The sequence below is a fragment of the Callospermophilus lateralis genome, chromosome 1 (assembly GCF_048772815.1).
Source record: "Callospermophilus lateralis isolate mCalLat2 chromosome 1, mCalLat2.hap1, whole genome shotgun sequence".
Classification (NCBI taxonomy): Eukaryota; Metazoa; Chordata; class Mammalia; order Rodentia; family Sciuridae; genus Callospermophilus; species Callospermophilus lateralis.
Window position 1 is genome coordinate 25,907,585 of NC_135305.1, and position 13,137 is coordinate 25,920,721.

Consider the following 13,137-nt stretch of genomic DNA (forward strand, 5'->3'; position numbering starts at 1 on the left):
CTACTATATGCCAAAAACTTATAAAAATAGGTGAAAAAGATGACAAAGAGCAAATGTTATGTATATTACATTTTAATAATGTAATGAAGAAATGTGTGTGTGTGTGTGTGTGTGTGTGTGTGTGAGAGAGAGAGAGAGAGAGAGAGAGAGAGAGAGAGAGAGAGAGAGAGAGAATATTAGTATCTCCAGGGCCTTGAAAAATTCAAACAAGTTAAGAACTTACAAAGTAACAGGAGTGGTAGTAGAGGATACACACAGATATTGTGGTTATAGAAGACTTCTGTGTGAAAGTAACCTTTGACCTAAGACATAAACTAAGGAAAGAAATGTCCTGTGCAAATATTGATTATAGTAAGCAAGGTATAGAATAGAAGATATGGTTAAAATTAAGAGTTTGGATGTCATTCTGAGTGCAGTGGGGAGCTGTTTGAAGGTTTCTTTTCTACCTTTTCCCCCCTTGTTTTAAACAATAGAGTACTGTAATTTGATTTACATGTTTAGGTCAACTCAGTGCTTTATGGAACATACAGAGAAAGAAGGAGTGCAAATCTAATACAAGGGCGTTAATTGGAATCTAAAAGAAGAAATGATCATGGAAGTAAGAAAAAGAATTAGTTTCTGGATCCAGTGACAACAAAATAGCTTATATCAGGGGTCTCTCATACCAAGAACAACTATAAAGATTGAAGAAAATATGCAAAGCAACATATTTAAGGCATAAAAGGAAAACCATGGCATGAGAACTTGAGTGACCACAACCTGGAGAGAAGGATTATATTGGGTGAATCTCATATTCATGTTGGCTTGAGCCTGAGGATCTTTGTTCACATCATAGTTATAGAGGGGAGAGTGGTGGAGGTGAAAGTGGTTCTTTTCATTTTACTGAGCTAGAAAAATAGAAGTTGGAGCATGGAACTTCCAGTGAAACCAGGATTTAGGGGAAAGAATTGCAGATAAATGTGTCTGAAGTTGTGAGTGTGATTTTCTGAGGTGGTTGCACTCAACTCTTAGTTATCTGTAGGACGAGAGAGAGAGAGAGAGAGAGAGAGAGAGAGAGAGAAAGAAAGAACAAGGTCCATAAACCAGTATGAAAGCAGCGGGTAAGAGATCAAAAAACTAATTGAAGATTTCACAGTCTTGTACTGGAGATATAGATATCAAAAGTTCAAAGGCAAACAAGATGGAAGAGTGCCGTAAAAACTCCAGGCTTTCATTTAAAGCCCCAGCAGGACTTTACTTTGGGATTAAGGTAAATTTGGAAGATTATTCCAAAAAAGGCCTAAAGGTGGTGTCTAAGTGGTACAGGGTGATTTTCTAGTATTCTGTACTCCTGCCAAGAAAAAAAAAATTGCTCTGGAGAAAGGTGGTATCTGAATGCTAAAAAATTTTGTAATCAATGTCCATTATTCAGTCAGAATTCATCAAATGTATCAACAAAGATCAATGGCTGGAATCAAGAAGAATAAAAAAGATAATCAAAACAGACCTGTGAAGGATAAAGATTATAGGCTTTTAAGTAATTTTGATTAAAGTTCAAAATACAGAAATAAATCTGAATTCTAGGACAATAGAATATATATTTCTTTAGAAAGCTAACTGCAAAATACATACTCTTATCAGACATACACAGGATATGTACAAAGATTAATCATTTTCTGAGCCATAATTCATTTCAATGAATTTCAGAGATTAGGGTCATAGAGTATGTTATTTAATGGAATTAAGCTGGGATCAGTAACAACAAAACAACAAGGAAGTAGAAACACTTTTATGAGTGAAACTGAGGACTTTTAAATGCTCAGGGATAAAAGGAGAACTCATAATCAAAACTGAAATATTGTTAGAAAGTAATGATAATGAAAATGATATATAAAACTGTGCTTAGAATAAAAAAGGTTTACTGGAAATTCATATGTACCAAAATGAAATTAAACCTCTATCTCTCACCCTGCACAAAAATCAACTCAAAGTGGATCAAAGACCTAGGCACTAAAACAGAGACCCTGTGCCTAATAGAAGAAAAAATAGGCTCAAATCTTCACTATGTTGGACTAGGATCTGACTTCCTTAACAAGACTCCTAAAGTGCAAGAAGTAAAATCAAGAATTAATAAATGGGATAGATTCAAATTAAAAAGCTTTTTCTCAACAAAGGAAACAATTAATAAAATGAGGAGAGAGCCTACAGATTGGGAGAAAATCTTTACCACATCCAGCTCCAATAAAGCATTAATCTCTAGGATATGTAAAGAACTCAAAAAACTTAACAACAACAAAAAAAACAAATAACCCAATCAATAAATGGGCTAAGGAACTGAACAGACACTTCACAGAAGAAGAAATACAGTCGATCAACAAATGTATAAAAAAACGTGTTCAACATCTCTAGCTATTAGAGAAATGCAAATCAAAACTGCTCTTAAGATTTTATCTCGCTCCTGTCAGAATAGAAATCATCAAAAATACAGGCAACAATAAATTGATGAGGATATGGGGGGAAAAGATACACTCATACATTGCTAGTGGGACTGCAAAGTGGTGCAACCACTATGGAAAGCAGTATGGAGATTCCTCAGAAAATTGGGAATGGAACCACCATTTGACCTAATTATCTTACTCCTTGGTTTATATCCAAAGGACTTAAAATCAACATACTATAATGATGCAGCCACATCAATATTTATAGCAGCTCAATTCACAATAGCTAGACTATGAAACCAATCTAGGTGTCCCTCAATAGATGAATGGATAAAGAAAATGTGGTATATATATATATATACTCAATGGAATATTACTCAGCTTTAAAGAAGAGTAAATTATGGAATTTGCTAGGAAATTGTTGAAGTTGGAGAATATCATGCTAAGCCAAATAAGCCAATCCAACAAAACCAAAGGCTGAATGTTTTCTCTAATATGCGGATGCAAATTCACAATAAGGCAGGGAGTCACTAGGAAAGAATAGCGTTACCTTAGATTAGGTAGAAGGAAGTGATGGGAGGGAAGAGGTGGGGATATGGGGATAGGAAAGATAGTAGAATTAAGCAGACATTATTACTGTATGAATATATGTGACTGCATGACCAATATGATTCTGCAACATGTACACTCAGAAAAATGAGAAATTATATCCCATCTAAATTATATCCCATTATATTCCACACACACACCAAAGTGCATAAATGTATTTTATTGTCATGTATAACTAATTAAAACAAATTATATATACATATATATATATATATAAAAACATAAAAAGAAAAAAGTCTTAAATGAAGAACACAAACTTAATAAAATTTAAACAGATGTACAGAAGAAAATTAACAAAACTAAAAGTAGTTGTTTGTAAAAAGATTAATATACTTGATAATCTTCTAGCAAGGCTATTCAAGAAGAAAGAAGGAGAGATGATGAATTATCAATAGCAGCAATGAAGAAGAGGCTAGCCCATATACCCTACTGACATTAAAAATGCTAAAAGGATATTATGAGTAACTTTATACTGATAGATTTGAAAATTAGTTGAACAAATTATTTGAACAATATCACTAAAACCAATACAAAAAGGAAGAACACATCTGGATATTCTGATATCTACACAATGAAATTAATCTATAATTAAAAAAATCTTTGCCATACAGGCCCACTTTTAAATTGGATTATCTTTTTCTTGTGGATTAGAAAGAACTTTTTGTATTTTATGGATGAGAGTCTTATGTCAGATGTATAAAAGCAAATATCTTTGTCCATTCTGTGACTTGTTTTTTCGCTATCTTAAGTGATGACAGTTCATCCCCTGAAATAGCAAGGTAGAGTATATGGGTGTTAATGTAATTATGTTGGTCAGTTTAATGCTGAGAAAATGAGTTTCCTCTCTTCTAATTTCTTATTTTCTCATATAGTAAAGTAGAGCAAGAATAGTAACCTAGCTCACACAGTTTTGGGGAGGGTTAACTATCTAAATGTATATGAAACTCTTAAAACAGGGCCTAGTACATATTAGTTGCATTCTTAAGAAGTGTTGACTCCTTTTACTGTATTTATTTAAACTTTAGTGCTTCATCACTATCAACTGATAAAGTTTAACTTGCTAATTATAGCTTATAAGCTTGTTAATAGCATCAGCTTTTCTACTTGTTGGACCTAACAACCTTTTAAAATCGGTTTATCTTCCATTATAGTAAAAGTTCTTTTGTGGAAAGAAAAGAGGCCATTAAAATTAGCACAGTTTATTAACAGAGAATTCCACACATACACCAAGGACAGGAAACTAAGTACAGCCCAGTTCTGTGTGGATCATGATGAATACATCAGGAAGCAGGACTTTTCCCATAGTTCTTGTTGGTAATAGAAGTCTCCCATGCTTGATTCTTGGATAACAACTTTCCCTGATTCTATATAGGTGACATTGCAGCCTTTTGAGTCAAGACACTGTTGCTGGTTTCTATGTCTTTAAAGAAAATTTCAAAAGAAAATCTTGAGGCTGCTGGCCAGCCAGTGGTTTGCCTCTTCCTTTCTTTGTTCCATTCAACCATAGCTTACTGTAAATTCTCCTATCCTTATTCAAAGAGAACAATAGACTGAGCACAGGTTAAGCTGAAAGAGGGTGTTGAGTTTGGTAGGCAAGTTGATTGGCATGCTAACTACACACAAATTATTCATTTTCTTCCCAGCACTATTGCTGCTTCTAGCCTAGTTTCATCACTGCCTAGACTGGCTGTTTTTTGACCTTTCCTGTCCACAAGTTTGGTTGATTCACCAGATTCATAGATATGTTCATGCTTTTCCTCCTTTACTGGTAGTTGACCATCATACATATTGATTAGTGTTGCCTCTGTTCCCAACTGTCATTGCAGTGTTTTGATATTCTCTATATTCAGTCTTATTTTTTCTTCAGATTTTTGAAAGGGTTGAGTGAAATTAAAATTAATTGAATTTTAAAATTTTCTCAATTGTATGTCTTATATTCTAAAGAGTCTATAAGAGACACTTCTGAGAATAAAAAAATATGACTAATCTCAACTATTGAAGGGTATTAACACTTTCAGTAAAATTAAATTACCATCAAGAATGGTAATATTTCTGTGATTCTGTGCTAGAATATGCTAACTTCTGGGGTTTTCATTTTGTATCACAGTACTGAAGATTAAACCCAGGGCTCTAGGCATACTAGGCAAGCATTCTACCACTGATATATACCCTCAGCCCTGGGTGTTTTGTTGTTGTTTCTAGTTTTTAGAATTCTCATGGGACTCTAGATGATTTGGTCCTGTGATTAATCATGCAGTTTGGGGCTCATTATCACTTATGTAAAACTTTTGTCCCTCTGGAAGACTAGAATGGGAAATTCTGGATAATGGTATTAGAGTAATTATTACTGAAAGAGAACTCTGTTCTTCCTGTTTCTTAAGGGGCCTCATTTTAATTAGCATGTTGACTTAGGTATTGAAATAGAGGATTATATCTTATGATTTCTTTATATGATTAAGAATAAGCCTGTAATGCAAGTAACTCAGTATGAATATTTTATTCCATCAGAGAATAGAAAGTTTGATATGCTATACCCTACGTGTTCTGACAAACAAAATATGTATTCTTTATAGTCAGCATTTACCTATTTTTATCTAAATATTTTTCTTAGTCTTTATTCATGTGTATTTTGAATGAGCTATTCTTTACATGTTAAGAAGATTATATTTTTTGTGAAATAGTAGGCAAAATATATATTTTTTCATATTTGATTCTTTCTTCTTCCTTTCAGGGCAGAGCCTGGATCAGAGTAGCACTCATGGAAAAACACTTATCTGAATACATCTCTACGGCTCTGAGAGACTTCAAAACAACCAGGTTTAAAAGCCCTTTTAATTTCCTAATTTTTTTTGAAAAAAAAATAGCCTAAAACTTTAGAAATTGGAATAAATCAAGAATTATTTAGTTTCTAAAGTCGTAAGCTATTTTATTTCCTTCTTTTCTTACTGCTCAGATAAATTCACTGTTTTCTGAAGAATAGGTAATTTGTCAGCTAAATACACATCTACCTTGGTTTATGTAAAAGATAGACTTTGTGGCTGGAATATCTTCTCTGACTCATTTTTTACTCTCATTCTTTCAACACTTGAAAGATAAGAGCTTCATTCTCCCCATAGGCTTTTCCCAGACCAATTTGAAGGATGAAATTCCTAAAAGGATTCCTATAGCATCTTTTCTTCTTTCCCACCTCAGCATTTACTTATTTCTGTGCTTGTAAAGAATATAAATGAATCATTTACTTTTTATTTCATGTATGTACTTAATGATTGCTTGGTTGTCCTCTAATAATAGTCTATACCTATGCCATTTTTCTTGAATTACATAGACTAAAGGAATGACATACCCTGCCATGTGAAAAACAGGACTTCATTATTTTTTCATGATGTTAGGAAAAAACGGTTCATGTTAGGACAAGATTTATTGTCCTTTAACATTTTTTGATGTTGAAAAAGCCACTTTTCTCCATATCAAAATATTTGTAACTAAAAATATTTAAAAATTTCAGTGCCTTATACATGCACTGTCTAATGCTACAACCACAAAAGACTACTATATAAGTTAAAATTTGTTAGGGTTGCATTAAATTTCAAATGTAGTTCTGAGGTTGCTTTATCACAATTTCTGTGCTCAGTAACCACATATGACTAATGGATACAGATATAGAACACTGTCTTTGTCACAAAAGTTCCACTGGGCAACACTGTCTTTGATTCTTCTAAAGTACCATACTTATTTCTACCTTACTAGTCACATTTCTGAAAAAGAAGTTAATAGTTACAACTCGAGGGCTGGAGTTATAGCTAAGTTGGTAGAGTGCTTTCCTCACATGCACAAGGCTCTGGGTTCAATCCCCAACACTATACACACAAAAAAAGATTGCAAATAATTACAACTAGAACCAGTTTAGTTAAGAAAATCAGGCACAAAGAACTCGTATATCTAAAATCTTAACTTTCATGACTCAATTTAGTGTCTGGCATTCTGGATTTTGAGAAAATCTGGACATTTTATGACATAGTTTTTTAAAAAAACTAACTGCTACAAATTATAGTATCTTATATGCCTCTATCTTTGTAGGCAATAAAATAATAACCTTTCAATTTGGAGATACAAGGAAAACAATTATAAATACTATAAATTTGGCCAGGATAGAAAAACTTTTTGCTAAAAAAAACCTGTTAGCATAAGGTAAATCTGATATATATTTATTGAGTTCTTGTTTAGTAACATGATACTCTTGGTATATTTCTGAAGATGGACAGTGAGATGATGATAAACTCTTAAACCTTTGAAACAAACCTTATAAAATGAAACATTTTATCACTAGAAAATAAATTTAATTATGAAAAATAAGTATTGAGAATACTGAAGCTTTGGAAATAAGAATTAAGAAGCATATCAGAATCTAGTAGACGATACCTAAAAATCTGAAAATTTGTGAAAATAAACCACGTTTTCACAATAATCATCTCATGTAATTATAATATTGTGTCTTTTCTAAATAGAAATTGAAACAGCAATAGTCTAGGTTGTTAGTGTTGTTTCTTAGTTTAAATGATTGGGTGGGGTAAAAATAATTCTTGAATAGATTATTTTTAGAACAAGCCGTTTAAATATTTAAAGGGAAATGTTTTTTGCCTGTTCTTAAGTGTTAGCCATGCTTTTTCATAAAAAGGAAATGATTCAGCTCTAAAAAAGTCTATGAAGTAATAATATTCTTGTAATAATACATAAACACTCTATGCAAACAAATGTAGCTTAGTATATAGATCTATGTATGTGTGTGCATGTACATTTGTCAAAATAATAGTGTTTAGATGTGAATATAATGGCTTTGTAATTTCTAAGAAAGAAAGTAGGGATTTATTTTAGAATCTCAGTAACTAAAAAAATGTGAAAATGAGAGCTTCTTGTTTCTTTTTTCTACTATTTGTGCTATAATTTTTACTAAAATAAAACCAAAGAAACTTTTTAATTATAAATAAATTTGAATGCATACCTTTGGCAGACAAATGTGTTTGGAAGGCTAGGTTTATAAAATACTAACAAAGTATTATAAAAAGTAGTTATACCTTACCTTTTATCTGATGCTTCTTGAGGTAAATGCTTCTAGAAGGGTGAGAAATTATCTCTAATCCTTTAGGAATCTTGAGATTATCTGGGTTAAGTGGATTTCTTCTGTTCTGTCTGACTTCACAAAGAGCAATGATATCCTTTATAATAGTGGAACAAGTGTTTACCCAGTACTGGAGGAGGAGCTACAGAACCTAAGGCAGTCAACTTTGAAGGCACTGATCAGTGAAAATCCAAGAATAAATATGGGTGGAGGAAGGGTGGGGAGCAGAAATACAAGTTTTCTTTAGCTACATGACTGTAGCTCTAAAGTATTAGAGAAATTCATGTTTTCTTTGCTAAGATGGAGGATGTATTAGAGAGCAGTTGGAAAAAAAACCCACCCAAACCTTGAAGAGTGTTATGGTTTAGGGATGAGGTGTTATTGGGAAATAGGGAGCCAGAGTTGGGATGATGGAAGAGTGAAAATTAGAATATAAGCTAAAAAAGAAAAAGTGGAGAATCCCTTTGTTAGGTTACTAGGAAGACCTACAAAAACTGAACTAAAATTTGTTAAATTTAATTTCTTTTCACCCACAGATTAAAAAATGACTAGAAAAGTTGTTGAAGGAAGAAATATGGACAAATTTGAAGTAGCAGATATGGATGGAAAATACAAAGATAGAATTAGCTTTATGGAAACCTCTGTATTACTTTGTAGTCATACTATAACATTTAATTTATGACAAAAGTTGTATTCTGAAAAAATTTTCATTTTCAAAATGTTTTAGTGTAAAAAGGGGAATGAATAAAGTATAAAATAAAACTTTGTAAATTACTGAGCTGTCACAAAAAGGAAATATGAAGGCTGGGGAGTGACTCACTTGTCAAACACTTGTCTAGCATGTTCAAGGCCCTAGGTTCAGTCTCTAGTACTGCAAAATAAAAACAACAAAAAAGATGAGTTAATAAATACTTTTTAAAGTTGTAGTGAAGTAGATAAAATAGTAACATTACCAACATCTTTTAAGAACAAGGAAAGAATTTTAGAATATGAATATGCTTGAAAGTTTTATATTAAATCCTCCTACATCCAGCAATTTGCTTTCCATGGTTTCAGTTACTCTCAGTCTAAAAATATTGAGTGGAAAATTCTGGAAGTAAACAATTCACAAATTTAAAAAAAAATTTTGTTAAAAGTCTATTGTTAATATTTGTCCTACTATTGTTTTTAATCTCTTAACTGTGCCTAATTTACTAATTAAACTTTACTGTAGATATGTTCATATCGGATATAAGAGTATATATATAGTTGCTTCTTAACTTACAATGGGATTTTGTTCCAATAATTTGTGATAAATTAAAATGTTCTAAGTCCAAAAGTGCATTTGATACATTTATTCTACCAGATATCTTTATAGCTTAGCCTAGCACACCTTAACATTGTCAGAACACTTACAGAATCATTTGACACAAAATCTGTTTTATATATGTTAACTATGTGGTTGTACTGCTCACTGGGAGCTCCAGCTCACTGCCACGGGCCAGCACTGCAAAGAGCTAGCCTAGGAAAAGATCGTCATTCAAAAATTTAAGTATAGTTTCTATTGAATACAAATTGCTTCTCAACATCCTTAAGTCAAAAAATCAGAAGTCAAACCACTGACTTGGAGGCTATCTGTATAAAGGTTGATATTATCTGCAGTTTAAGTAATACAGGAGCTTCAGAACATATCTCCCATGAATAAAGCGAGGCAACCCTATTAACATGAAAAACTAAACATTACTCAGGGTTACTTTTAAACTGCTACCTTATAGCCTATACAAAAAATTCAAAAGGTTAACAATTAAATGTAAAATTCCTAGAAAAAAACAACACATAGATGCGAATCTTTGGATTAGGCAATAGTTTCCTAAATATGATACAAAAATATAGAGAACAAAGGAAAATAAGTACATAAATTGGACACAATCAAAATTTAGCACTTTATGCTTCAAAGAAAACCATCAAGAAAATAAATAGGTGACCTACAGAATGGAAGAAGATTTTTAAAATATGATACGGAACCTGTATCTAGAATGTATATATAGGACTTTTTCAAGTCATTAGTAAAAAGACAACCTATTTAAAAATGGGCAAAGAATAAATCAACATTTTTCCTGTGAAGATATACAGATGGCTAATAAATACCAAAATGAAGCCCAACATCATTAGCCATCAAGGAAATGCAAACCCAAACCACAATATGATATTATTTCAACTGAGATTTCTATATTCAGTATCATGTGATAACAAATGTTGATAAGAATATAGAAAAATTGGATCCCTCATACATTGCCAGTGGGAAAGTAAAATGGTGTAGCCACTTTGAAAAATGATCTGGCAGTTCTTATGAAGGTTAAATTTTGAGCTACCATGGGACCTGGAATATGACTCCTAGGTGTATGTATATGTCCTTGTATGTATATCTACATATCTCCAAGAGAATTGAAAACATGCTTACAAAAAATATTTATACATATGTTCATAGCAGCATTACTTATAATGCTGGATGAATTGGTTGGAGAGAAATACAGTGTGATTAATAATGTGGACATGGTTTCATTTTGGGGTAATGAAAATATGTTATAATTTATTGATGTGACAGCTGCACAATTCTGTGCATATGCCAAAAATCATTGAATTGTACTTTGGATCAGTTATATGGTATGTGTACTGAGCTTTTTAACAGATGTGTACAAAAATTTGAAGTTTATTGAATCATATATGGGATATGAAAAAATACAGGTTTTTGTAATGAAAGGAAGAAAATGAGTTGCACTATTCCATGAGAAAAATAAAATCTCAAATGTAAGTTTGTCTTTAGAATAATTCAGTTTTTAAAATTCTGATTAATTCTCAGTGACAGTCTTTTTGTTTTGTCAATAAAAGTCTAGTAAAAATCTTCTTAAATATCTGAAAGCTCTTTAAATAAAATTATTTCAAAACTGTTCTTAAATTTGCATCTGAGCAATAATAATTCACATATACCTGGTAACAAGGAAACAAAAACTTCAGAATGAATTGGTGTTTTTTCTATAATAAAGAAAAATCTTCTTGCTCTTCCATACAGATCTGTAACCTAACAATAAAAAGTATTGTAACTGCCCTTTTCAAATCGCTGCTTAGAATCTGGTATTTTCATTAACTTATTACTGCAACACTACAAGACCTTTTTTTCCTTTTAATATCTGATTAAATTTATTAGCTTAACATTAACTCTGTCATCAGTCCTTTCCTGTGGACCAGTCTTCACTTTGTTTCCTAAGGAAATCATTCCCCTACAATAAATGATGTTTCTATTCAGGCTGTCTTTTAAAGTAAAACCAGTAACCAAATAAAACAGTATTTGTTTTCTATAGTATACATACAGTATATGTTTTCTATAATTTCCCTTAGTGGTGGTCTTTATATAACAGTTTTCTTGAGGAAGTACAAATGAGGATTAGGGCTGGTTTAAAATCTGACTACAAACAGACTTTAATTTTTTTAATTTTGAAAGAATTCTTCATGAAATGATATATTCTTGTGTTTTAGTGTTTAACATTGTATTTGCTTATTTAAGTGGGCAAATAATATTGTATGTACTTTTTGTATACAGCATATGCTTTTTGAAATATATGTATATACATATGTATATATGTATATGTATATATACACACACATTTGGAAAGGCTCACACACTTTTTTGTGGTGAATTTGCCTAAAGCATCTCCTAGAAATTTTTAAGAATATTTAATAACTATATCCACCATGTTGTATAAAAGATTTCTTGAACTTACTTCCATTGACTGACATCTCACCAATCCTCTCTTTTTCTCAACCCATTCTACTCTATGAGTCTATGAGTTAACTTTTTTTAGATATCATGTAGAAATGAGAACATGGAATTATTCTCAAAATTATTTGTCTAGATCATCTGTAATGCTTATTTGATTTTGGATGGATGAAAGAAAACCTAGAGGCTGGAGCTTTTAAGTCTAATTCCTTTTACTTGGGGACTAAGTATTCACAGTGATAGACAGATAATAGGACAAATGGAAAATGACAGGCATTTCCTGTCAGTTTTGTTGAGTTTTATAAGAACAGGTTTTGCAAGAAGAGTTTTGGGCGTATGAAGTAATGAATTCCCACTTAATGTCTCATCTAATTTGTATTTAACATGAAGATTTCTGTTTATATTGAATTCTGTTAATTTCATTTAAAATGAAATATAGAATATCCTCCTTATAGAGAAAATTCACAGACCTTCCAAAACGTAAGGAGAGAAATAATCATTCTTAGACTGTACTTAAAATTAGCTATTATTAAAGGTGACATATTTCCTTTCAGCCTTTCGTTGAAAATATTCTTAAAATAATGACTTCATTGTGCTGTTTCTTCTGTTATATATTTCTGCTTTTTATTTCTGTTTCACATTGTATTACATGTTCATTTTTACTATAACACTTCTATAAATATTTAATAGCTATACAATATGACATTTAATGTCCCTTAATATACTTTATTCTTTAGTTGCTTGTTTGATTATATGGTTCCTCACTATGATTAATAATGCTTCAGTGAGTATGAAATAATCTGCATGAAGGTTTTTTTTTCCTCTACAGAGTCATTGCTTTGATGTAGGTCTCAGGAATAGACTCACAATGTTAAATGATATGAGTGTTTTTCAATGCTTGACACATATTTCAAAATGATACTATTATTTTCATTATTCCTGTCAAAAGTTTGACAATATCCCTGCTTCAGTTAACTTTTGTGTCACTGTGACCAGAATTCCAACAAGAACAACTTAAGAGGAGGGGAAGTTTATTTGGGGTTTAGTTTCAGAGGTCTCAGTTCATAGATAAGGAATCTATTACTCTGGGCCCGAGGTGAGGTAGCATATCGTGGGAAGGACCTCATGGAGGAAAGCTACTCAATTCATGGCAGGGTCAGGTAGTCTACAGAGAGTGAGAGAGAGAGGAAAGGGCCATAGGAAGAATACCCTTCCAAAGCAACAAACAGTGATTCACCTCC

General features: G+C 31.9%; 2 protein-coding genes across 8 annotated transcripts in view; one reads left to right on the forward strand and one right to left on the reverse strand.

The window, feature by feature from the left end:
- Positions 1 to 8,163, reverse strand: part of Abcb1 (ATP binding cassette subfamily B member 1) — a 179,584-nt gene extending 171,421 nt beyond the window's left edge. The window contains exon 1 of the mRNA XM_076860686.1: positions 8,104 to 8,163. The gene's annotated coding sequence lies outside the window, so the exon portion shown is untranslated. The remainder of the gene's footprint in view (positions 1 to 8,103) is intronic.
- The window catches only part of Rundc3b (RUN domain containing 3B), a 139,442-nt gene that overhangs the window by 55,823 nt on the left and 70,482 nt on the right, over positions 1 to 13,137 (forward strand). For all 7 annotated transcript variants that reach the window (XM_076860698.2, XM_076860703.2, XM_076860740.2 and 4 more), the window contains one exon: positions 5,758 to 5,843. In XM_076860698.2, the coding sequence (XP_076716813.1) occupies positions 5,758 to 5,843 (86 nt within the window). The remainder of the gene's footprint in view (positions 1 to 5,757; positions 5,844 to 13,137) is intronic.